This window comes from Stegostoma tigrinum, chromosome 11, assembly GCF_030684315.1.
Source record: "Stegostoma tigrinum isolate sSteTig4 chromosome 11, sSteTig4.hap1, whole genome shotgun sequence".
In the NCBI taxonomy this organism is placed as follows: Eukaryota; Metazoa; Chordata; class Chondrichthyes; order Orectolobiformes; family Stegostomatidae; genus Stegostoma; species Stegostoma tigrinum.
Window position 1 is genome coordinate 23935040 of NC_081364.1, and position 26148 is coordinate 23961187.

General features: G+C 40.9%; 1 protein-coding gene across 4 annotated transcripts in view; it reads left to right on the forward strand.

The window, feature by feature from the left end:
• Positions 1-26148, forward strand: part of atg7 (ATG7 autophagy related 7 homolog (S. cerevisiae)) — a 148240-nt gene that overhangs the window by 46188 nt on the left and 75904 nt on the right. For all 4 annotated transcript variants that reach the window (XR_007249249.2, XR_009446490.1, XM_048547879.2 and 1 more), the window contains 5 exons: positions 6398-6592; positions 7385-7585; positions 8208-8323; positions 9697-9772; positions 18693-18773. Coding sequence is in view for 2 of the 4 variants with exons in the window: in XM_048547879.2 (XP_048403836.1) it covers positions 6398-6592; positions 7385-7585; positions 8208-8323; positions 9697-9772; positions 18693-18773 (669 nt within the window). In the remaining 2 variants the exon portion in view is untranslated. The remainder of the gene's footprint in view (positions 1-6397; positions 6593-7384; positions 7586-8207; positions 8324-9696; positions 9773-18692; positions 18774-26148) is intronic.

Sequence of the window (26148 nt, forward strand, 5' to 3'; positions counted from 1 at the left end):
GCCACTGCAGTCCATTCCCATTGAACAAGCTGAAAGGTTTATTTTCCATTAAAACAGATCGTTCAATACCAGAGTCTTTTACTGACACAAGTTCTTTCACCAGTTGTCGGAACATGGGAAATTGAAACACAAGTAGGTTATTTTGCTGCACAATCCTCGTATCCCTTGATATCTTTAATGTCTAAAAATCTATTCAATCTGCTCCACAACTGAACATCCACAACCTCCTCAGGTAAAGAATTCAAAAGATTCACCATCAACTGAGTGAACTTATCCCGCTTCATCTTAGTTCAAAATTGCCTGTGCCTTATTTTGACAGTATGTTCCTCTAGTTCTGTTTCCCACCCTCCCAACCAAAGGCAGCATTCTTTGTGCATTCTTCTCTCGAGCACTGTTGAAATCTTACGTTTTATTTTGTATGATAAGACATTAGAACACATTCAACTGTGGATGGGTGGTAGCGAGATCATTCATGGTTTACCACTGCTTCCAAAAACATTCCTACTTCCTAACACGGAAATACTCACTTTGATCGGTACAAAATATTATCAGTAAATATAAATTAAAATGGTTATTTGAAGGGGCCCACTGCAGGTTTCTCTCAGCAATTTCTCCTCCAGTTGAATAGCTTAAGAGCACGCTGGCTGGCCACCAGGCCCATGACAGAGCTTAAATAGTGAAAAGTTGCAGCTTGCTGTGCAGAGGGACCTGTGTGTTCTTGTGCATGAATCTCAAAAAGTTGGTTTGCAGGTGCAGCAATTAATTAGGTAGTCAAATGGGATATTGTCCTTCATTGCTAGAGGATGGAGTTTAAAAACAAGGAGGTTATGTTGCAGCTGTGTAGGGTGTTGGTGAGACCACACCTGGAGGACTGTATACACTTCTGTTCTCCTTACTTGAGGAAGGATATACTGGCACTGGATGGAGTACAGAAGGCGTTCACTCGGTTGTTTCTGGGATTGAGAGGGTTGGGTTATAAGGGGAGATTTATTAGGATGGAACTACACTTGTTGGAAACATTTAAAATTATGAAGGGAATAGATATGATAGAAGCAGGGAGGTTGTTTCCACTGGCAGGTGAAACTAAAACTAAGGGGCCTGGCCTCAAAATAATGGGGAGCAGATTTAAGACTCAGTTGAGGAAGAACTTCTTCACCCAAAGGTTTGTGAAACTGTGGAATTCCCTGCCCAGTGAGGCAGTTGAGGCTACCTCATTGAATGTTTTTAAGGCAAAGATAGATTTTTGAACAGTAAAGGAAATAAGGGTTATGGTGAGTGGAGTGGTTGGGGTTTCGGGGCGTTGGTGGAAAGCGGAGCTGAGTCTACAAAAAGATCAGCCATGATCTTATTGAATGGCGGAGCAGGCTAGAGGGGCCAGATGACCACCTCCTAATCCTTGCGCTGTTGTGTATTTAATGAAGATTGTAAAGTTGAATACTATTCTGCCTTCGTGTTCTGTGTTTTGATTTATTTTTCTGTATTTTAAGATGGCACCAGAGAATGGTGGCACTGTACAACACTTTTCATTGTATTTTTTGACAAAATACGTGTGACAGTAAATAAAACTTCCAGCACCCTTTAAGATTGGCAATGCTTGCAGAATATCAGAAGGGTGTATGTACTAGTTCCAGTGAAACAGTGCCACTGCCTTTAGTGGTCTGAAATAGGGGGCATAAGAGCACTTGCAACACAAACAAAACAAGACATTTGTTTGCTCTTCAGTTTTGTTATTAGATTGGTGCTAATGTCAGTTTATTTAAGATTACAAATGCAATCCCTGTTTTATTTCATCATCTCAAACTTGAAAGTAACCAATGCAATAAAGAGGAAGAAGTACTTTCGCAAGCAGTTGTGTAGAAACTGCAGGTCATGTGGAGAGATTGATTTTATTTAATTTATTTATTATCACATGTATTTATTACAGATACAGTGAAAAGTGTTGTCTAATGTCGCCATTCTCCATTGCCACCTTAAAACACAGCAAATAAACAAACCAAAACAGAGAATATTGAGCCAGAAAAAATAAAACAATAAAATAAAACAAAAAGTTAATAAGCAACAAGGAAATAAAATTTTGCAAGTTAAGATTATTATTCCTAGATTAATGCCATAAAATGTGAGAGCAGATGTAGGCCTCGGTCTATCTAATCTGCTCTAAGATTCCAAATGGTCGTGGCTGATCTGATGATGCTCAGCTCCACTTTGCTGACTTATACCCATAACCCTAAGTTCCCTTACCGAATGGAAATCTGCCTCCATTTTTAATACACTTAAGAACCAGCTTTGACATCCCTCAGAGGTAAAGAATCCCACAGATGCACCACCATCAGAAGAAATATCTCCTCTACTCTGTTTTAAATAGGTGACCACTAACGTTGAGATTGTTCCTTCTGGTCCTTGACTTTTCCATGAGGAAGAAACAACCACACCAATCTATCTTGTCAAGTACCCTAAAAATCGTATATGTTTCAGTAAGATTTCCCTCATTCCTTTCTGCTCCAATGAACATAAGCATAACCTATTCACTTCTCAATGTAATCCCTCCATACCCAGAATCAACCGAGCTTACTCTGAACTGCATCCACTGCCAAATAAAGGAACCAAAACAATCATCTGACTAGCCCTTTGAACAGTTTTAGCAAGAGGTCCCTATTTTTGCATTCTGTTTGCTTGGAAATGAAGGCCAACAGTCTGTTTGCCTTATACCAGCTTGTTGTGAATCATGCACAAAGACCCTCAATTCCCTCTGTATTGTAACTTTTTGCAGTTTTCTCCATTTAAATAATATTCAACTCTTCTGCTCTTCCTGCTAAAAGAACATAATGTCACATTTTCCTATGTATTCCATCTGCCAAGTTTTTGCCCTTTTACTGAACGTGTGTTTATCCCACTGTATATTTAGATGGTTTATTTGTATCATCTGCACTATTTGCTCACCCACCAATTGTTCTGCCATGCATGGACTTGGTAAAACTATAGTTTTGTTATCCAGGTCATTAATATAAGTTATGAATAATTGTGGCCTTAGCAGAGATCCCTGTGGCACTCTACTAGTTACATTTAGCCCAAATCCTTGTCCTCTGTTAGTTAGCTAATCCTCTATCCATGCTAATATTCTACCTCCAGCACCATGGGCTCTTATTAAGTGGCCCCTTATTGGATACCTTTTGGAAACCCAAATATATTACACCTACTGGTTCTCCTTTATCTATCCTGACTGGTATCACCTCAAAAAACTTGAATGAATTTATCAAGTATGATTTTCCCATCATTAAGCCATCTGACTTTGCTTGTTTGTATTATACACTTGTAAATGCTCTACTACTAGATCCTTTGTAAAGTACTTTATAATTTTCCCCAGTGTTATGCTAACTGACCTGTAATTGCCATTTTTTTGTATTTGTCTCCCTCCCTTTTTGGTTAAGGGTGTTACATTGGGACTGGGATATATATTTGCTGTGAGTCATGAATGATGTTCTTAAATATTTATCATTGTTCTTCAACTTTCTTCTGCCAATGCCTTTCCCACTCCACTCCAGCTAACACTCTACCCTCGTTGCTATGTAATTACATTACGCATATGTAAGTTTAGCATTGTTTCTGACTCATTACCAAAATAAGAACACAATTTCCTTTTCTTTTCCATTGAAGACATTACTATACCTATCCCTATAATTACCTGGTCAATTTAGGAAACGTGTTACTGCGAGCATTAAAAGAGTACAGACTTTCTGAAGAAGGGTCCAGATCCGAAAAGTCAGCTTTCCTGTTGCTCTGATGCTGCTTGGCCTGCTGTGTTCATCCAGCTCTGCACCTTGTTATCTCAGACTTAACCCTTCCTGCATTGTCGTCAAGCCTTACTTGTGGTCTGCATTGGCAGATATTGACATTGATGTACTAGAACATACCTGAAATGTAATTCATTTGTTTATGCTCTATATATTCAGAAGTAAAATATAACTGTCTTTTATTTATCTGGAAATCCAGTTGACATTGTGAAATTGTAAATCCTTTTCACATAACATTTTCAAAATATGTTTTTGGTGGTATTGCTGAAATATATCCAGTGTCAACCAGAGGTTGGATATGTGTTAAGTTCTTCTGTATGCTGAAGTGGCTATAATCAAACTTCTGTAGAGGAATAATTAGAGAGCAGTCCAGCCTCCTGCTGCAATTCAGTCATATTGGTGCAAATTTTGCTGTGGTATAGAGATGGCATAACAATATAAAACTAATAACAGGCCAATAATTTATTGGCTCCTTGTTAACCTCATTGCTATATTTCAGTTAGTATTTCACCACTGGCTATCTGTGCATTCCTGTTTCTAGTTCCAGATTACACACAACAAGAACTCTTTCTAAAAAACCCTCTGTTACATTCAAATATGCATTTTGATATGTCTAAGTTATGATGATTACTTGCAAAGCAAACACCTAATTGGTGCTTTTTGCAGGGTTGAGGGTTGGAGTGGTTAGTGGTGCTGGCAATAGCTTCCGGCAGTAACACAAAAGTCAACTGGAAATATAAAAGCATTCTGAAATATAGGTATTATTTATTCACAAAGCACTTGTTCAGTTGCCATATTTGCCTAATAGTGTTCATTCCAGGTGAGTAAGAGTTTCTGCCTTGTATATCTATTCTGAATTTTCTACACCAACCTGTGACTCTTTCTATAGCACTGGCAAAGAGCTCTGCTCTAATGATAACAAAGTGTGAAGCTGGATGAACACAGCAGGCCAAGCAGCATCTCAGGAGCACAAAAGCTTGGCCTTCTGTGTTCATCCAGCTTCACACTTTGTTATCTTGGATTCTCCAGCATCTGCAGTTCCCATTATCTCTGCTGTAATGATGCCTTTCTGTGTAATATGTTAGCCGTTTGGCAAGAGACCAATATTGTATTGATCCTCTGAATGGAATGAAAACTATAAATTTGTATTTCAGGATTTTCATTTTTTTGCATGCCAATAGCTTCTTCCCTGCATTTGAAGTTGCATGTTTTCTATCTATTTCCATTTTGTAAGTTGTGGATTAGTGTTTACGGTATAGTAGCATAGCTGTACTGTTAGCATAATGGCTCAGATTGTGTCAGGGTAATAAAGCATTGAACTGCTACAAACTCTTTGGTGCTTTAACATAGTAGCCTAAACAATGAAGCGATGGATTAATCACACAGAATTCATACTAAAACTGATGCTTATTTTAAGAGCTGAGTGTAGTTTAAGAATCTGTCCACTATAAGAAAAAGCGGCTTGAGATGGGTTGAGGATTAGAGACAAGAGTTGGCCCTTGTTCCTGCTAACTGATTGTTTTTGACAAATCTTTGCTGGAAGAGCAGGATGTGTGAGGGCTTGTATTTTTCAAATGCCGTTCACAACCGCAGGATGTCCCAAAATGTTTCATGGCCAATGAGTTGATCTGAGGCATAATCACTGTTATATTGTAGGCAAATGAGGTAGTGGTGTGATAAATGATAGCTGAAATTATTTTGAGGTAACGTAGTCAGAGCAAGAGGAGTCCTGTTCACTTTCTTCAAACTGTAATCCCCTGGAATATTGTGTGTGCAGTTGAACTGGTAGGTTTGAACAGGTTTGGTTCACAATCTCCTCTATCAGCCATAGAATGGATCTTGGTCAACCAACCTTCTGACTTGGATGTAAAGATGCTACTTCTGGGTGAAGCTGGTACCTCAGTTGTATGTTGTATTTGATATCTGGGCTTGCACATTACCAATGGCTACTTGCTATGCTGCATGGAAGGTTGTATCCAACACTGTCTCAACAATCAATCAATTAATACATTTCACCAGAGTGAGGATCTGTCTAAGATCTTGTGATGCTATTGCAGAAAGAGCAACAATTTCTCTCAATATTTTAACCAAAATCAAATTTACAGAACATTTATTTAATTGCTGTTGATTTGATTTGTGATATTTGGTTGCCATGCTTGTCACCAAAACAACATCTACAGATCAAAAGACAGTTGGGTACGTTGAGACCTCCCTGAGGCTGTGAATGGTGTTATGTAAGTGCAATATTTTTATTATTATCGAAAGTCTTCCACAATTCACAGGCTCCCTTTTCACAAACCTTACTTCCTGTTGTCATTTTGGTTTTGTCTTCTTACTTTTATAAATTATATGTAGTTTCAAAATTTCTATTCAATTTCCTTTTGTCAGTGATGGCATTGTAGATTCTGGAAACAAAGTAGTTTTGTGGAGTTGGTTCCTGGAATCTTTCTTGGAAACTCATTACCATTTAATGTGTCAAAAATGTAACATACATCAATTTCCATGAGCAAAACCAAGGGCAATTTACAGGCATCCTATATCATAATAACATACATGTACTCTGCAATCTCTTGTAAGTATGTCTTACTACGAACATTTTCATATTGCAGAAAGTTGAAGGCTTTAACCTAAGCATACCGATGCCAGGTCACCCAGTGAATTTTTCTGCAGTGACAACGCAACAGGCTCAGAAAGATGTTGAACAGCTGGAGAAACTCATTTGCTCACATGATGTCATTTTCCTGCTAATGGACACACGGGAGAGTCGCTGGCTCCCCACAGTCATTGCAGCCAGTCAACGAAAGGTACAACATCATTACCATTTCAGTTCACTATGGCTCAGTGACCATGTTCTGTTGATGTAGAAATAATTGGTAATGAAAGATTGTAAGTAAATCCTTTAGTTTAGGGCAGATTTTCCCCTTTTAAGTGGCCAGCTTTATTCTTCTTCACAAGTTTAAAGATGGAAAAATATATACAGCTAATTGCAAAATGCCACACACTTAAACCATGTATTTACTGTTCCATTTATCCTGAAGTTAGTGATTTGAAGTGTAGCACCACAGTTTTGCCTTGCTTATTTCAAGACTCCATTCACCATGCTTAAATCAAAGTATTTTGTATCGTCAGGCAAGTCTACTATGGGATGGTGTCAAGGCCAGTGTTTGTTGCATTTATTTTTGTAAGAGGATTCACTAAATGGCTTTTGAAATGGCTTGGAGTTAAGTGCTCCTGGGACTTTGCTATTTGCATTCTAAAAAATTTGTTTGTACTTTATGTAAAACTATTGGGGCACACTTTACAAATTCATAATACTGTTGCCTTATCTTTCCAACGTCTGCAACAGTATTGTGAATTTGTAAAATGCCCCCCAATAGTTTTACATAAAGTACAAACAAATTAAGATCGGTGCACCCACAGTAATCACCGATCTGCTAAAACACAAATCCTACATCATAAAACTTTCAAAAACTTAGTGTGCCTCTTATTTTGCTAAAAATCCAGACTGGACAAAGGAATAACAAAATAGGGATATATGAAAAAGAAGAGAATACAGTTAAACATGAATTTAAGTTATATTTCTTTTTTGCCTGCAGTTAGTCATTAATGCGGCTTTGGGTTTTGATACTTTTGTCGTAATGAGACACGGCTTGAAAAGGCCGAAGCAGGAATCCGGAGAACCAGCTGCAGTCGCTGCTACTGTCAATTCTTCCTTGGCAGGCTCTTCACTCTTTTCGAACATTCCTGGCCACAAACTAGGCTGCTACTTCTGTAATGACGTTGTAGCACCTGGAGATGTAAGTTGTGTGTGTGCAAGTTATCTCCGCCATAGTTGAATGATATTTTTGAATGATATTTTTCTTTCATGTTTGCCCACTTTATTGACAGTTTTAACCGATAGAACCTCACGTAGCACTTAAGACATAATATGGGTTCAGGCTAGGTGCTTTTGTGAGAAATGGAGACTGGAATCTGGAATCTAACTTTCTCCTCGGGAAAGGGTTTTCCTGTGACCTGTTGATTTTGTCGGGGAACATTTTTTTTGGTTCATGAAAATAAGCAGGCGTTAATGTCATTGCACTTTGGGAATCCTGTGCTCAGGAAAAAGAAAGATGCAAATTTATGCCTGGTAGAATATATCTGACCTCTGCCAGATAACTGGAAGAAGTTCTGAGGTTCCAAGAGAGAAAACAGATTAGTGCTGAAGCTCACTCATTTTTGACACTTCCCAGGGTATCAGGGTCAGCTGTAAAATTTCTGCCGTCTGGAGATTGATGGATGCAGTTCAGGACTAAATGAAAGGGAATTTTGTTTATCAACGATCATGTAAAAATAAAAATCTTGATACTCGCCTAAGCTGATGGTAATTGTTAATAACCAAGTGTCAAGATAGGAATAATTCACTGTCGTTTCCGTCAGTCAACTAGAGACCGTACTCTAGACCAGCAGTGCACTGTGAGTCGTCCTGGTTTAGCCATGATCGCTGGAGCACTGGCAGTGGAATTGATGGTTTCTATACTGCAACATGCTGAAGGGTAAGCTGAAGGATTTATATGTAATTGTACTTCTAATTAAGTGCCTCTGTAAATGACAGGCTGGGATTGTAGATTTTGAAACGTTTGATTTTGTTAAATGTTTAGAGAAATTTGAGTACGCTGCAGCTTCTGATTAGTTATTAAACCTTGTTATAATCTGTTCCTCCTACTGGAGCAGTTTTGAATATTGAATGTTGAAATACAGAGTATACAATTAAAATGTGTTATCCCAGCTCATTAGAGTTAGTTGAAAGATGTCCATGGATGCTGCTGATGCCCCCACGTAGCTTTCTAACACCATCTTCCTGATAGACTTGCTGTGGATTACTTTGTTCAGATTTTATAAACTTAATTAATGTTGTTGTCTGTATTCTTTAATGTTTCTCTTTTCAAATAGTCAAAACTGCAATTTGTGCCAAAGAACCATTTTTTTAAATCACTTCTTCCCTTCCTTTGATTAAATAACCTATATTAATGCATTTTTGTTGTCTTCTCACCTACCAATGCAAACACAATCTACCTAAGTATAATCCTTCATAACTTTGGAGTCAAGTCACTGCTCAACCATCCCCACCCCTCTGAAAATAACCCAGCCTAGTTATCCGTTCAGAACTATAATCCCATGTTCCAGGTAATTCCGTAAAGGATACGTGCTATAGCTTTGTCTTTATCTTTATATTCTTTAATAGAGGCCCCAAAACTGTTCAGTGTTGCAACTTAAGTTGTTTTATTTTGATCGTTATTCAATTTCTCAAGATGCGAAACTTCAGAAATCTACTTTTGGTATGACCTTTCAATGACCGAGGTACCTACACATCAAGATCCGTCTGCTTCCCAGTATTGAAAGCGTTTTCCCCGTCCTACTTTTACATGACTAAGTGTAATTCAGCAAAGTTCAAATTTGTTTGCTCTGTTCGAAGTTAGCATATAGTTCCCACTAGAATTTAGAATCCCTACAGTGTGGAAACAGGCCCTTCAGCCCGACAAGTCTACACCGAACCTCACAGCATGCCACCTAGACCCATCTCCCTATACCCCACCTAATCTACACCTCCCTGAACACTATGGGGTTAATTTCCCATGGCCAGTCTACCTAACCTGCACATCTTTGGAGTGTGGGAAGAAACTGGAGCACCCAGAGGAAACCCACACAGACACGGGGAGAGTGTGCAAACTCCATGCCAATAGTCACCTGAGGCTGGAATCGAACCCGGGTCCCTGGTGCTGTGAGGCAGCTGTGCTAACCACTGTGTGTAATTTTTAGTGCCATGCCAGTTAGATTAAACCCAAAGTTTTGATACTTGTTAATTTTTTTTTCAATGTGAGAAAGTTTGCAGACAGTTTCTTATCAGTACCACTTGTTGGCTTTGCAGTGGATATGCAGTAGCCAGCAGCAGTGATGACCGGCTGAATGAGCCTCCGACATCCCTTGGACTTGTCCCTCATCAGGTGGGTAGTTTTGTAACCTATCCCTCTAGCATAGTGTATTAGGGACAGGTTGTCTTGTGGCATCTTTTTCTCAAGAGTGCGATTTTTTTTTTGCGCGAGTTTAATGTGACTTATTTTTAAGAGCTATTTTCCTTCGTCAGAGCTAACTTTGGTGATACAAGTTGTCAATTATAGCTTTATTGCTGAATAGGATGAAATGTCCTTCATTAACAGGAACAGGAGTAGAACATTCGGTCATTTGAGCATGTTCCACCAGTCAGTTGAGTCATGACTAATCTGCACCTCGATTCCACATATCTACCTTTTGATTCATATCCATTGATAACCATTCTAATGAAAGTATGCCAGTTTCAGTCTTACTAATTTCACTTGGCCCAGCAATGATAACTTTCAAGATTCTGACCTCTTATTCTAGATTCCCCATCAAATTAATTACCTAAACTGTTGTCATAATGTACAGTGAGGCTCCAAAACTGAACAGATGGATTAATTTGTTCAACTGCTTAATATACAAGATGGAAAAAACTGAAGTCCCCATTCAAGGAGCACAGTCTGTCGTCCCTACTGTCCGTCATCTCCCAACTAATTATCAACCCTTCCCAAGGGTATCTTCATGTGCTTAGTTTTTTAATCTCATGTGGAATCTTACTAAATGTCTTTCGGAAGTCCATTTAGATGCCATCAATAAATATCCCAGCATTGAGTTGATTCACAACATCATCAAAAATTTCAATCGTGATAATCAAACATGTCTTCCTTTCACAAATTCAAGCTGCCTTTGATCAGATCATGCTTCACTGACTTGAAGAATGGCTACAACACGGGAGGAGGTCATTTGGCCCACTACATCTGTGATAACTCTCAAAATGCAGTCACTCTGTCCCTGATAGTAAATTCCAGTATCTGCCCCACAGCTGATGTTGAACTGACAAATCTGTAATAAGCATGAGTAAAGGTTTTAGAATAGATTTGTAGCTCGAGTTGTGGGTGTTGTGGTTGGTTAGCTCACCGAGCTGGTTCGTTGTTCCGCAGACTTTTCATTACCCTGCTGGACAATATCATCAGCGTAACCTCCAATGAAGCGCTGTTGTGTTTTCCCACCTGTTACTTAAATGCTGGTGTCCATTGAACTGGATTACTTCATTTCCAATTTCCGTTCACAATGGAGTGTATGTGGGGTTGAGCGCTTTCGTGTTTGTTGATGGCTTTCTTAGTGGAATACCAGGCTTCTAGGAATTCCTGTGCTCGTCTCTGCTTTGCCTGTCCCAGGATCCTGGTGTCGTCCCAATCAAATTGGTGGTTCTCCTTATCCTTATCCATGTGGTTAGAGATGAGTGAGTTTGGCCATGTCTTTTTGTTGCTAGTTGATGTTCATGTACCCTTATGGTTCATTTCCTTCCTGTCTGTCTAATGTAATGTTTGTCGCAGTCTTTGAAGGAAATCTTGTATATGAGATTGATCCTTTCCATGGTGGGTAGTCGGTCTTTGGTTCGGATGAGCTGATGGCGTGGGGTTGATGTGGGTTTGTGTGCTGCTCTGATGCCCAGTGGTCATAGGAGTCTCTTGGTCAGTTCGAATGTGCTCCTGATGAAAGGTAGCATAATGTGTGTGTCGGGACATGTAGTATCTTAAAGTTGTCATGTGTGTGATAGGCATGAGTAAAGTTATGCTACAGTAACATTCCATGCTTTTAAGTTTCTTGTTTGTGGAGATAGCTCTTAGATTATTTGCCTGCAAAACAAGTTTAACCTCATCTTCTCCAGTCTGTCTGTTGCACATGCATCTGTCCATGGCAGTATTGGTAAGGGTGAGAAATGGAGGCTCGTCTTGACATTGAGGATACCTTCCATAGTGTTGTGTGGAATGAAAACTGCTCTAAATTGAATAGATTTCAGTCAAATCTAACAACTCATGCCTGGGCATTCATGAGGTGCACTGGTCCAGCAACAGAATTATATTCAAACATAATCTGCAACCTCTTGGCCTGGCATTTCCCCCACTCTATCATGACTGTCAAACTATGGGGTCAGTTTTGATTCAGTGAAGTTGTTTGGATGGCACGCCACGAGCAGCACCAGGCATGTCCAAAAATGAGGGGTCAACCTTGATGAAGCTACAAAACATGTTACTTACATGTTAACAGCAAAACAAGCAAGCGATAGTCTGGGCAATGTGATTCCACGACGAACAGATCAGATATAAGCTTTGCAGTCCTGTCACATCCAGTTGTAAATCATTGTGGACTATGAAACAAGTTACTGGCAGAGAAGGCTCCACAAATACACCTGTCCTCAATGATGGGGGAGCCCAGATATCAGTGTGAAAGATTAGGCTGAAGCATTTATAAAAGTCTTCAGTCAGAGCTGCTGAGTGGACGATCCATCTTTCCGCCCTCCACAGATCCCCAGCATTGTCTAAAGCCAATTTATTTTGCTCCATGTTATTTCAAAAAATAGCTGGATGCACTGGTTCCTGCAAAGGCTGTTGATTTTGATGACATTCCAGTATTAGTGCTGAAGACTTCTGTTCCAGATCCTGCTGCATGTTAACCTAGTTGTTTCAGAACAGTTAAAACATTGGCATCTACCCAACCATGTGAAATATTGCCTAGGGTTATCCTATGCAGAATAAACAGAGCCAATCCAACCCAGCCTACTCCTATCAACAACACTATCAGGCAACAATTGCATAGCAATACCCTGCTCACTGATGCTTAATTTTGTTTTGCCAGGGCCTCTTAGCTCCTTACCTCATTAAAGCCTTGTTAAAATATGGACAAAAAAGGCTGAGTTTAGGAGGTGAGGTGAGAGTGACTGCCCTTGGCATCAAGGCTGCATTTGGCGGAGTGTGGCTTCAAGGAAACCTAGTAAAACTGGAATCAGCAGGAACTAGGGAAAACTCTCCGCTGGTTGGAGTCATACCAGGCACAAAGGAAGATGTTTGCAGGTGTTGAAGTTCTCTTATCTCAGCTCCAGGATGTCTCTGCACAAGTTCCTCCCAACCACCTTCAAGTGCTTCATCAATGACAATCCATCCATTATCAGGTCAGAAGTGGGGACGCGCAATGATGATTTCACAATATTCAGCACCGTTTGTGAATCCCAGATACTGTCCAAATGCAGCAGGATAAGTGGCAAGTAATATATTTGTCCCTCAAGTGCCAGGCTTTTACAGACTCCGGTGTGAAAGGATCTAACAATTGAAGGCATTATGATCACTGAGACCCCACTGTCAACGTCCCAGGTATTACTAATGACCGGGAATTAAACTGAACCAGTTATATAAGTAATTGTGGCTGCAAAAGCAGTTCAAAGTTAGGTATCCTGCAGCAAGTAACTTACGTCCTGACTCCCCAAAGTCTGCCCACAATTCTTCTAGGCACGAGTGAGAAGCAAGCTCCAGCAACACTGGAGGAACTTAGCACTGTCCAGAACAAAACAACCAGATTAGATTAGATTCCCTATAGTTATGGAAACAGGCCCTTCAGCCCAACAAGTCCACACCACCCCTTGGAGCATCCCACCCAGACCCATCCCCCCCATAACCCACACACCCCTGAACACTATGGGTAATTTAACATGGCCAATCCACCTAACCTGCACATCTTTGGACTGTGGGAGGAATCCGGAGCACCCAGAGAAAACCCACGCAGACACGGGAGAATGTGCAAACTCCGCACAAACAGTTAGCCGAGGCTGGATTCGAACCCGGGTCCCTGGCGCTGTGAAGCTGCAGTGCTAACCACTGAGCCACTGTGCTGCCCCAAGATTAATTGGCAGCACATCCACAAAAGTTCACTGTCTCCACCAGGAGCACTCAGTAGCAGCAGTGTGTACAATTTTCATGATACACTGCAGAAATTCATCAAAGTTCCTCAGACAGCATCTTCTAAACATACGATCAATACGCATCAAGAAGGATACAAACAGCAGATACATGGGAGCACCACCATGAACAGCAGAATTGTAAGAACTATAGCGTGTGCAAGTTCCCCTCCAAGCCACTCAGCATCCTTTCTTGCAAATATATCACACTTCCTTCAGTTTTACTGGGTCAGAATCCTGGAAGTCCCTCCCTAAGGGTTTTGTGAGTCTACCTATAGCGCATGGACTGCAGCGGTTCAGGAATGCAGCTCATCTTCACTGTCTTAAGGGAAACTAGAGGTGAATAATAGATAACAAGGTGTAGAACTGGATGAACACAGTAGGCCAAGCAGCATCTTAGGAGCAGGAAAGCTGACGTTTCGGACCTAGACATTCTGATGAAGGGTCTAGGTCTGAAACATCAGCTTCCCTGCTCCTAAGATGCTGCTTGGCCTGTTATGTTCATCCAGCTCTGCACTTTGTTATCTCGGATTCTCCAGCATCTGCGGTTCCTATTATCCATGAATAATAGATGCTGGCCTAGCCAGTGAAATGCAGATCCCCTAAATAAACAACAAACAAATAACTAAATCCCTTCCAGGTTTTTTTAAGTATTTAAAAGTACTTTACTTCATTTCTCATGCTGGCTTAGCCATTCCTCTTTAGTTCCAAAATGTTTTACAGGTTTTTACGCCCAAAATTTGGGTGTTCTGCTGTGGGAAGATGTCAAATACAGTTAGGTATTTGTGATGCCATCTATGTTTGTGGAAAACTGCACTTTTTAACTAGAGTGATTTTGCTGAGGTCTGGGGCTCAAAGTGAATCATTTGGCCTGTATTCCAGACAGTGCCAGTTTAATATCGTGATTGAAAGGATCTTACACTTAACTAATTAAATATGAGATTTAGAAGAGATTAAAGAGCAAGTAGAAATGCTCAACAAATGAGAAAAGACTAGCATCTAGGAATGTTATGACTGAAAGTAGTGTTTTAAATTATTTTTTTTTAATCCTTCAGCTATCTAATGGTTTTTTTCATGCTCTAGCCATCGTGGCCAAGAAGTGTGGTAGGCAGTAGGTAGGTTTCAATCAATGCAATACATTGATAGGCAATGGCCTAGTGGTATTAGCACTGAAATGTTAATCCAGAGACCTAGGTATGTTCTGGAGACTTGACTTTGAATCCCGCCACAGCAGATGATGGAATTTAAATTGAATTAAAATCGGAATTAATCATCTAATCAACTGTTGGAAAAGCCCATCTGGCTCACTAATGTCCTTTAGGGCAGAAAACTGCCATCCTTACCTAGTGTGGCCTACACAAGCCACACAGCAATGTGGGTTGACTTTTAATTACATGCTGAGCAGTTAGGGATGGGCAATAAATGCTCACCTAGCCAGCAACCCCCTCATCCTGTAAATAAATAAAATAAACGTTAAACCCGTCATCACAAGCTGCATTGCAGTGTTATGAAGTGATTTCAACCTTCTTTCTTATAGGAAGCAATTTTCTGCCACTGTGTTCCTATGGCAACCTTGTTGAAGTCAGAAACGCTTCATATCTGTAATTATGGGCACCTAACCAACCGCTGTTATTCTAGGCCACAGTGTGTTAGTCATTGAACTTGATGCACTAAATCTTACTGCTTAGAAGTTTCTAAAGCTACATCTGACCAGAGCTAAAAGTCAAGGAAGAGAAACCTAAATTCATGGATAAATAATATTAACCTGCAGTTTTCAGGTGACAGTCTTGATAAAAGACTGCCCAATTCCTTCCTTCTGCTTTTTTCTCTCTTTGTGGCTGAAAATGTCCCTTGGTTGAGTATTTAATTTTCTTGGTAGTCATCAATGTTATTTTACTACTGAGCAGATTATTATGATAGTGTAGTGTTCACCTCTTATTTAGCTATGATAGTTGAAAATTGCTGCAAAGAAAAAGCAGCATTGGGTCTGATGGCAGTGACATCTCAGGACTCTAGGTGGTGTCATAAGCAAATATATTTGGTTAAGCAAGATTTAATTAACAGTCAGTATGCCCTAAGGAAAAAGAAATGGTTTTATTTAATACATTCAGTACAGTTATTGTAAATGAAAATGGATTTTTGAGCTGAAATTACGCTCCACTGTCATTATTGAAGTGAATACAAGATTGGAATTAGACTGTGTGGGAGGAAAAATATCTTGTATTTCCCCACCAGAATACAGCTCTTGCACATGCCTACTTATGAGATTTCACTTGCAGCTATTTCTGTGTGGGCAGATAGGTGGCAGATTCAGTTCAATGTTTGAAAAAGAATGATGCAATACTTTTTGGAAGTAAGTCTAAGAGAAATAAATGCACTTGAAATGGTCAGATGTTAATTGGTGTGGAATCCAGAAGGACTTTGATGCACACATTTAGTAACAGCATTGCTGATAGCCTAACTATAATCTTCCAAAAATGCTCCCAATTCATAAACTTTTCTTTTTCATTGGAAAACTTCACATGCCCCTGCACCATTTTAAGATACGTGAGAAAAAATATACAATTATAGGTAAGTTGCCTTACATAGTTGGGAAATGAATAGCTAGCCTGCAGTTAAGCATTTGTAGTTAGGCTATCAGAGACCAAGTTTGGCTTTTTGAAAGGTAAATCATGTTTGATGAAATGTTAGAATTGTTGAAACAATAACAAGTAATGGACAGACCATTAGATATAGGAGCAGAATTACTCCACTCAGCCCATCGAGTCTGCTCTGTCATTCAGTCATGGCTAAACTCTCTCAACTGTATTCTCCTGCCTTTTCCCCATAACCCTTCTTTCCCCCTTACTAATCAATAACCTATCTATCTCTGTCTTAAAACATTCAATGATTTGGCCTCCACAAGCAATGAGGGATTAAAAAATTATTTTATGAATGCATCATTGAAATGTCACAATCTGTGGAAATGAGTTCCACAGATTAACCGCCTTCTGATTGAAGAAATTTCTCCTCATCTCCGTCCCAAAGAGTCATCCTTTCACTTTGAGGTTGTAACCTAGGGTCTTCGTCTCTCCTATTAGTGGAAACCTCTTCTCCATATATACTCTGTCCAGGCCTCTCAGTATTCTGTAAGTTTCAGTGAGATCTCCCTCATCCTTCTGGACTCCATAGAGTACACACCCAGAGATCGCGACCTCTTCTCACATAACAAGCCCTTCATCCCGAGGATCATTCTTGTAAACCTCGTCTGGATCCCCTCTAATGCCAACAGGCCCTTCCTTAAGATACAGGGCCCAAAACTGGTTATGGGGGAATCTCTATGGATGTTATTTATGTCAATTTCCAAAAATCTAATCAGAAGTCCCTTGTAAGATTTTGCTAGATTTCATTGAAGCTCATGGTATTGAAGGTAAACTGTTGACCAGGTTAGAAAATTGGTTGAACAGAAAGGACAGCGAGTAGTGATTTTGGGAATGTACTCTAATTGTCAAGAAGTGACTAATCATGTATCCCATGGAACTGTCCTGGGGCCGCAACTGTTCACAGTAATTATTGCTAAGTTAAATGATGAAATAGAAAGCTACAAATCCAGATTTGCAAATGAGACAACCATTGGTTGGATTTTAAGGAAGCATAAAATTGCAAAGAGACATAAATTTTTTTTTATGAATGCTTCGTTGAAATGTCACAAACAGGCACAGAAAATAATCAGAAGACCAAGGGAGCCCTAGTACTTTTGAGGACTGATTGCAATGGACAGAAGTCATACTTGAGCTATTTAAAGCCCTAGTAAGGCCATACTTGGAGTTCTGTAAATGGTTTGTAGAAACAATATATTGGCCTTGAAGGGACTAGGCTTACTTGAATGATTTCTGGACGTTAATGATTATTCTGCAAAGAGAAATTAGACAAAAGATGATGGTATTTGCTGCAATTCAGGATAAGTAGTTTGATCAAAACTTTTAGCATATTAAGAGGAACAGATGGCCTAAATAGTTAAATTACTTTTGCCGTTTGGGAAGAAATGGATATGGATTGAGCTCTCATTTTTAGATTTTCAGAGTGAAAAAAGGAAACACTTCTCCATAAAGGTTGATAGAAATTTGAATCTCTCTTCTGCAAGCGGTAATTGATGTTTCATCAATTGTTATTTCTGTAACTTAGTGACAGATTTGTGTTATGTAAGTGTTGTTAAGAAATATGGGGCAAAGACAGGTGCAGGTCTTGAAGATTAACCATGACCTCAATGAATTACAGAACAGGCATGGGTGGCTACTTCTCCTGTTCCTACGCACAAAGGATATTTCCAAAATCCTTAGCTTTACATCTGAAGAAAAGGAATACAAAAGCAAAGAAGTACTTTCGAATTTGTTCAATGCCGTGATTAGGCTTAGCATGTTATGTATCATTTCAGACATCTTATGACAGAAGGATGGAAAAGCAGCAAAATTGACAATTGTAAGTTTATTAGGATATAACCAGTTGTGAGGGGTTGTAGTTTTGAAGAGGGAGTGGAAACTTACAGGTTTACAAATAATGTTACGGTTATGATGAGTTGTGACAAATTAATTGGAATCATAAAATATTTAAACCCCAGTAGGGGTCTATTCAGCCCATAATATCCATCCTACTGCCCAGCCTATTTCCCTGGAAATATCTTGTCTTCAGATAATTGTCTAGATCTCTTCTGAAAAATAGAATGAATTACCCTGTACCGCACTCTCAGGCACTCTGGACCCCAACCCCTCACTGTAAAAACAAATTTAGTCTCTGGTTGCATCTGGTCATTATATCTGAAATAATCTGTTTCTGTGGTATGTGGTTTCTACTTCCAGTGGTCAACAAGATAGCAATGAACAATTTTAAAAAAAGGTTAAATAACCATGTACCACAGCTCTTCAAAAGCAGGACTATTGAAGTATGTGAGGAGCAAGGGAAAAGGGGGTATTAAATTATCAGGCTCATGTGGAGAAAAGTAGCAGTTCTGGACCTGCTAATCCCTTCTGTTTATATCATTGGCTGTGGACCCTACAGCTGCAGCAATGAACTATACTTTATAAACCTGTGATCAATGTAAAATTTCCCCCTTCTTTTAGATCCGTGGCTTTTTGTCAAGATTTGACAATGTCCTACCAGCAAGTTTAGCATTTGACAAGTGCACAGCATGTTCACCAGTGGTAAGTTTCTTCACACTCAGACTTTCAAAGAAATGGTTTCAAAGCAACACAAACTGAGTTTAAAGTGTTTATTTTTGCAAAGCTCCTTTTTCAATTGTGTAACAAATAAATGCTTCTAATTTTGAAACCAACTCAGTGTGTGTTTTAATAGTATCTTTTAATGCTGTCATAAATTTGTTTGTTATAGGTTGCAGGAGGACAGGGCTTTCACAGATTTTTGTTAGAAGCACTTTTTATTATTGTTTGTTTTTCTTCGCTATTTCTCAGACCCTCCCAAAGCATCGAATTCAAGCTGAGTGAATGGGAGACCTTCTCCCAGGTCACCCTGTAACTGCCACCAAAGTGTTCTTCTGGTGTACCACTTATCTCAAGCTGTTATTAATACCACACTAAATATTAGTTGTGTTTTATTTTCATAGGCGACAGCCCAGAAAATAATGTCTTATTTTTCCCCTTTACCATGGGACCCTGTTGTAAATTGGCCGTTTGCACTACGTCAGCCTGTCCAAATGATTATTGCTTTAGGCAATTGTAAACATTTTTACTTACTGTTGAGAAATAGTTTCAAATAGATTTTTTTATTGGGAAAATGGAGTATATGCACACCCTAGGTCAAATAAGAGATTTCAAATGTTATGTTCTACTTGTGTATTTCATTAAAACAATATTTTTATCTTGTAAGTTTCCTCGAAGTGTTCGTATTATGTTCAGTAAGCCCCCTCTATCAGCACTTGTGAACTCTCCAATAATATCATGGGCTCAAGCTTCTCTTCTCGGGTGGCACAGTGGCTCACTGATTAGCATTGCCAACTCACAGCATCAGGGATCCAGGGTCTAGTCCAGCCTCGGGCAACTGTCTGTGTGGAGTTTGCACATTCTCCCCATGTCTGCATGGGTTTCCTCTGTCAGTCCAAAGATATACAGGTTACGTGGACTGGCCATGCTTAATTACCCATAGCGTCCAGGAATGTGCCGGCTAGGCAGACCCATAGAAAATGCAGGGTTTACAGAGATAGGAGAAGGAGGTGCGTTTAGGTAGGATGCTCTTCAGAGGATCAGTAAGGACTCTCTGGGGCGAATGGCCTGCTTCCACACTATAGGGATCTAGGAATCAATCTATGATTCTCTTCCCATTATTTTCCCTTGATGTGGAAAAGGTACTCAATATTTCACACTGCTGTTGCCTTAGTATCTGCCAGTCCTGCTAGTGCCTTCAGCAATCTATTCTGCTCAATAATTATCATTGGTGAGTGCGGGACCCTGATCTGCTCCTCCTCAACAGAGGATGCGTATCAGCCAGCCTCTGTCTTAGCAAAATAGGTGGTTTAATGAATTGACAATTTCTTGCTTCTCCCAAAGTTGCTCTCAGTAAACCTCTGTAAGGGAATTACAGAGCTAGCATTTGGTTGGTTAAGAATGAGTCATAGCACATCTTTGTGAACTTTGCATGTCAAACTCTGAACCTCCACTCTGAACCGTTTGACAAACCTGGAGATTGATCAATGGGAACAAGGATTAAAATGGAGTTTTGCTGACAGTGGCATGTTGAATCCAATTTCTTGCAGTGGTGAAGGAAATTGATGCCCACTTATGGATCATGGCAATTAAAACAGCAAATGAAGGAGTGGGTTGTGAAAACCAACAATATGCACATGCTAGGGGCTGTTTAGTCTACCTAAAAAGGATGGAATCCTGCAGATTCTAACACTCTGAGCCATTGTTCTCCTGCAGGACAAATGTCAGATTTAAATAAAGGGCATTGATACTGTGGAACCAACGTTGTCAGAAAACCAAAGCATTTGGTTGTTCTTGATTACTTGAGAACTGTATTAAGCCAACTCCTGAGAGTGGTTCTCTCCCCTTAAACTAAAAAAGAAAACTGTTGATGTTTTGAGACCTTAAGCAGAGTGTAATTTCCTACAAGGTGGATGAGCCACCAATTTGAGGCGTTAGCACATACTGATTCAATTGCAGGTATGTGTAATGAAGCTGAACCCAGAAATTTTTTGTTGTTGAGGGTGACTACTACTGTTGCATTCAGCTGCTACCAATTCAAACCCAACGTGCAGATCCCCACATCTGTGTCTAAACAAGGATCCATGCTGTATTAAATGGAGCATTGAGCAGCTCAGCCAACGGGGTACTCCAATTGAAGTTTATCCAAATGTAGACTTTAGCAAATGTGATTAGATTTATTATTTTTAGCTGAGACATACAAGTATATGGTAATAATTATAATTAATATAAGTGTGCTGTACAGGTTGTAAAAATTCCAAAAACCAAGACCACAAGCTTTGAGGGGATGAAATTGTTTGGGTAAATGTTAGACTGAGGAACAATGCTTAAGCCTTGAAATTGTTAAATCCACATAATCCATGACAGATGCAATTTTAAGTATGTGTTTGTCCAAAGTATAAATCTAATGCCATTGACTTCGGACGATGGGATGCTCCGAGCTGAATATAACACAAACTCACCAGATAATCAAGTCGAACAAGGTTCTGTGAAAATGAATCTGTTTCATAATCCATTGCCGAATTTTGTCTCCTATGGCTTAGTCATAGGAGACAAGGTAACAGAGGAGGGATGCTTTTCAGAATGGAGACCTGTAACTAGTGGTGTTCCACAGGGATCAGCGCTAGGACCACTGCTGCTCGTGATCTGTATACATGATTTGGAGGAAAACCTAGTTGGTCTAATTAGTAAGTCTGCAAACGTCACAAATATTAGTGGCATTGCAGATCGTGAGGAGGATTATCAGAGGATTCAGCAGGATATAGATCAATTGGAGGCATAGGCAGAAAATGGCAGAAGGAGATTAATCCGGGCAAATGTGGGAAGATGCGTTTTGGAAGGTCAAGTACAGGTGGAAACTATACAGTGAATGGCAGAGCCCTTAGGAGTATTGATATGCAGAGAGATCTGGGTGTGCGGGTCCACAGATCACTGAAGATGGTCACCTGTGAAAATACCATAGTCGGTATTACATTCTATCTCATAATGGCTCTGGGAAGTCCTTGCCATGTCTTATTGCATTCACTACACTAAGTAAATTTCTTAAAAGTGTATTTGCATAAGAACTGCCAGCTTTGATCGTTTGTACATCAATCATAAGCTATCCTTTAATTTTTTTTTGTAATTCAGAAGATTGAGAAATTTACCAATAAAAATATTTGTTGTGCCTATCAGTGGGATGTGGGCGTTGACTGCAGGTTTGATGAGGCTTGAGCACTTGCCAGCATTTAGACTGACAGCACTCACTTAAAAAGAAATGGCAATTGGGCTGTTGTGCTGGAAGGTTGCTGGTGGCCTTGGAATGTTAACCAAGCATGATTCACCAACTTGAGAGTGTGCTGTGGAAGAAAGTGAACTGAGAAAACAGGCCCTCCATAACCAGGCATTTTTTTGTTGCGTTAAAAGTATTTTGGGTACATTCTTTTACCAAGGTCACCTGTTAGATGATGTGTAACTTGAGCATGCATAATTAGTAACTCTGGATTGCAGGTGTTAACCTAAGTGAGGGAAATATCTTCGTTCTGAGGTTGCCAGCCTCATGTGAAAAGTTACGAGTTGAACTCTCACTCTAAAGCACACAATTGCTGCTGACACTCTAGAACAGTACTGAAGGTGGCCTGCACTGTAATGCAACATTCTGTCATGATTCAATTCAGGCAGGTTTTCATGTTACGGCTGAATAGGTTCAGTGTAGGTAGCAGACAGGTTCTTGATAGAGTGTCACGAGTGTGAAACGCTCACAAACCTGTGGTTTTGGCTCAGAATAACTTAACTTGCAGATCTCCTCAGTGTGCTGCCAGTCAGTTCTCATACAATGACTGTTAGAAGGACTGTATGTCAGGAGCAGCACCAGACATAGCTCAAAATAAAATGTCATCCAGCTGAAGCTCCCAACACACAACAACCTGTATTATAGACAGTATAAATAGCATGTGATATGAACCCATTACCAATGGTTCATATCTAAGCTCTACAATCCTGCCCATGTCCAGCTGCGAATGGTGGTCACTTGAGCAACTCATAGGAGCAGGAGGTTCTTCAAATATCCCTACGCTCCATGATGGGAGAGCCTTGCACATCAGTGTAAAAGAGAGGGCTGAAGCATTTGTATCCATTTTCAGCTAGAAGGGCCAAATTGATCCTCCACGTGAGGTCCCCCACAGATGCCATTCTTCAGCCAATTCAGTTCAAGGTATGGAATTTCAAGAAATGGTTAAAAGCGCTAAATACCAAGAAGGCTACATCATCATAGGATCATCATCATAGGATCCGTACAGTGTGAAGGCTACTTGTGCTCACCAATTGGCTGAGCTTTTGCCAAGCCTTTCCAGCCTGGTAACAACACTCGGATCTACCTGATGGTGTTGAAAATGTTTTCTGGTATCTCTTGTCCACAAATGCCAGGGAAAAAATGCGAGAGCCAATAACCGCCCCATCAGGCTACTCACAGTTACCAGCAAAGTAATGAAAGAAGTCATCAACAGTGCTATCAAGCAGGACATGCAGTACAATAACCTGCTCATTGACACAGCCTCGGGTCACCAAGATCTTTTGGCTCAGAAGTCATTACAATCTTGTTTCAACACATAGACAAAAACAAAATGGTGGATACCAGAGGTAAGGTGAGAGTGACTGCCTTTGACAACAAGGCAGCTTGATATTGAGTTTATTTAAACTGATTTACAGGATGTGGGTATTGCTGGCTAATCCAGCATTTATTGCCCGTCCCTAATTGCCAAGGGGGCATTGTCAAACACATTGCTATGGGCCTGGAGTCACATATGGACCAGACCAGGTAAGGATGACATTAATCAACCATATGGGTTTTTTTCTGACAGTTGTCAGTTCCATGATAATCATTGGACTCTTAGTTTCAGGTTTGTTTTTTTGTTGAATTCAAATTCCACCATGAGCCATGATGTGATTTAAACCCAGACCCCCAGAACATTACCTGAGTATCTGGATTAATAGCCCAGTGATAATATTGCTAAGCCATTGCCTCCCCATGAGGCATCAAGAAACCCCAACAAAACCAGAAGCAATGGCAATGCAGGGCAAGTCTCCCATTGATTGGAGTCATACCTTGCATCAAATATGGTGGTTTTGATTATTGGAAGTCAATCATCTTAATCCCAGGACATCACAAAGAGTTCCTTGGGGAAGCTAAATAATTGCAACCGTCTTCAGCCTGTTCACCAATGACCTTCCTGCCATCATCTCGTCAGAAATGAGGATGTTCACTCATGATTGCAAATGCTCAGCACTATTTGTAACTCCTCAGAAAATGCAGCAGGACCATATATAACGTCAAGGCTTGGGCTGGTAGGTAGCAAATAGCACAGTTGCCAAGCAATGACTATCTCCAACAAGAGAGAATATAACAGTTGCTTCTTGACAGTGAATGACCTTACCATCACTGAATCCCCTGCTATCATCATTCTTGGGATATCATTGGCTGGAAACTGAACTGGACGAGCCATTTTTGCTTTATATGGAATGTATGTGCACTGGCAAGGCCAGCTTTTCTTCCCTGTCCCTAATTGTCCTTAAACTGAGTGAAGCCATATCTCAGGATTGTTAAAAGGCAACCAGACTACTGAAGGTCTGGATTCACATTTGACCAAAGCAGATAAGGATGACAGATTTCCTTCCCTAAAGGAACTTTAATGAGCAAGAATTGGTGATTGTTCCATGGTCGCTATTACTGTGAATAGCTTCCAATTTCCACCTCTTAATTGCATGTAAATTCCACCAACTCGCACAATGGGACTTTCCCCTGCATTCCTAGAGCAATAGCTGATTACTTGCCCAGAAGCATTACCACTATGTCATTATGTCCTCCATATAAATATTGCGTCTACAAAATCAAATTAGAGGCTAGGCTGTGGTTATTAAAACTCATCTCCTGCCTCACCCTAATGCCTGCTTACAATCTACAAGGTACAAGTCAGGAGTGTGATGGAATACTCAGAGATAATGGGAACTGCAGATGCTGGAGATTCCAAGATAATAAAATGTGAGGCTGGATGAACACAGCAGGCCAAGCAGCATCTCAGGAGCACAAAAGCTGACGTTTCGGGCCTAGACCCTTCATCAGAGAGGGGGTTGGGGGGAGGGAACTGGAATAAATAGGGAGAGAGGGGGAGGTGGACCGAAGATGGAGAGTGAAGAAGATAGGTGGAGAGGGTGTAGGTGGGGAGGTAGGGAGGGGATAGGTCAGTCCAGGGAAGACGGACAGGTCAAGGGGGTGGGATGAGGTTAGTAGGTAGCTGGGAGTGCGGCTTGGGGTGGGAGGAAGGGATGGGTGAGAGGAAGAGCCGGTTAGGGAGGCAGAGACAGGTTGGACTGGTTTTGGGATGCAGTGGGTGGGGGGGAAGAGCTGGGCTGGTTGTGTGGTGCAGTGGGGGGAGGGGATGAACTGGGCTGGTTTAGGGATGCAGTAGGGGAAGGGGAGATTTTGAAACTGGTGAAGTCCACATTGATACCATATGGCTGCAGGGTTCCCAGGCGGAATATGAGTTGCTGTTCCTGCAACCTTCGGGTGGCATCATTGTGGCAGTGCAGGAGGCCCATGATGGACATGTCATCAAGAGAATGGGAGGGGGAGTGGAAATGGTTTGCGACTGGGAGGTGCAGTTGTTTGTTGCGAACTGAGCGGAGGTGTTCTGCAAAGCGGTCCCCAAGCCTCCGCTTGGTTTCCTCAATGTAGAGGAAGCCGCACCGGGTACAGTGGATGCAGTATACCACATTGGCAGATGTGCAGGTGAACCTCTGCTTAATGTGGAATGTCATCTTGGGGCCTGGGATGGGGGTGAGGGAGGAGGTGTGGGGACAAGTGTAGCATTTCCTGCGGTTGCAGGGGAAGGTGCCGGGTGTGGTGGGGTTGGAGGGCAGTGTGGAGCGAACAAGGGAGTCACGGAGAGAGTGGTCTCTCCGGAAAGCAGACAGGGGAGGGGATGGAAAAATGTCTTGGGTGGTGGGGTCGGATTGTAAATGGCGGAAGTGTCGGAGGATAATGCGTTGTATTTTCCCGCGACACATCCCTCACACCCCGCCCCCGCCACAACCGCCCCAAGAGGATCCCCCTCGTTCTCACACACCACCCTACCAACCTCCGGATACAACGCATTATCCTCCGACACTTCCGCCATTTACAATCCGACCCCACCACCCAAGACATTTTTCCATCCCCTCCCCTGTCTGCTTTCCGGAGAGACCACTCTCTCCGTGACTCCCTTGTTCGCTCCACACTGCCCTCCAACCCCACCACACCCGGCACCTTCCCCTGCAACCGCAGGAAATGCTACACTTGTCCCCACACCTCCTCCCTCACCCCCATCCCAGGCCCCAAGATGACATT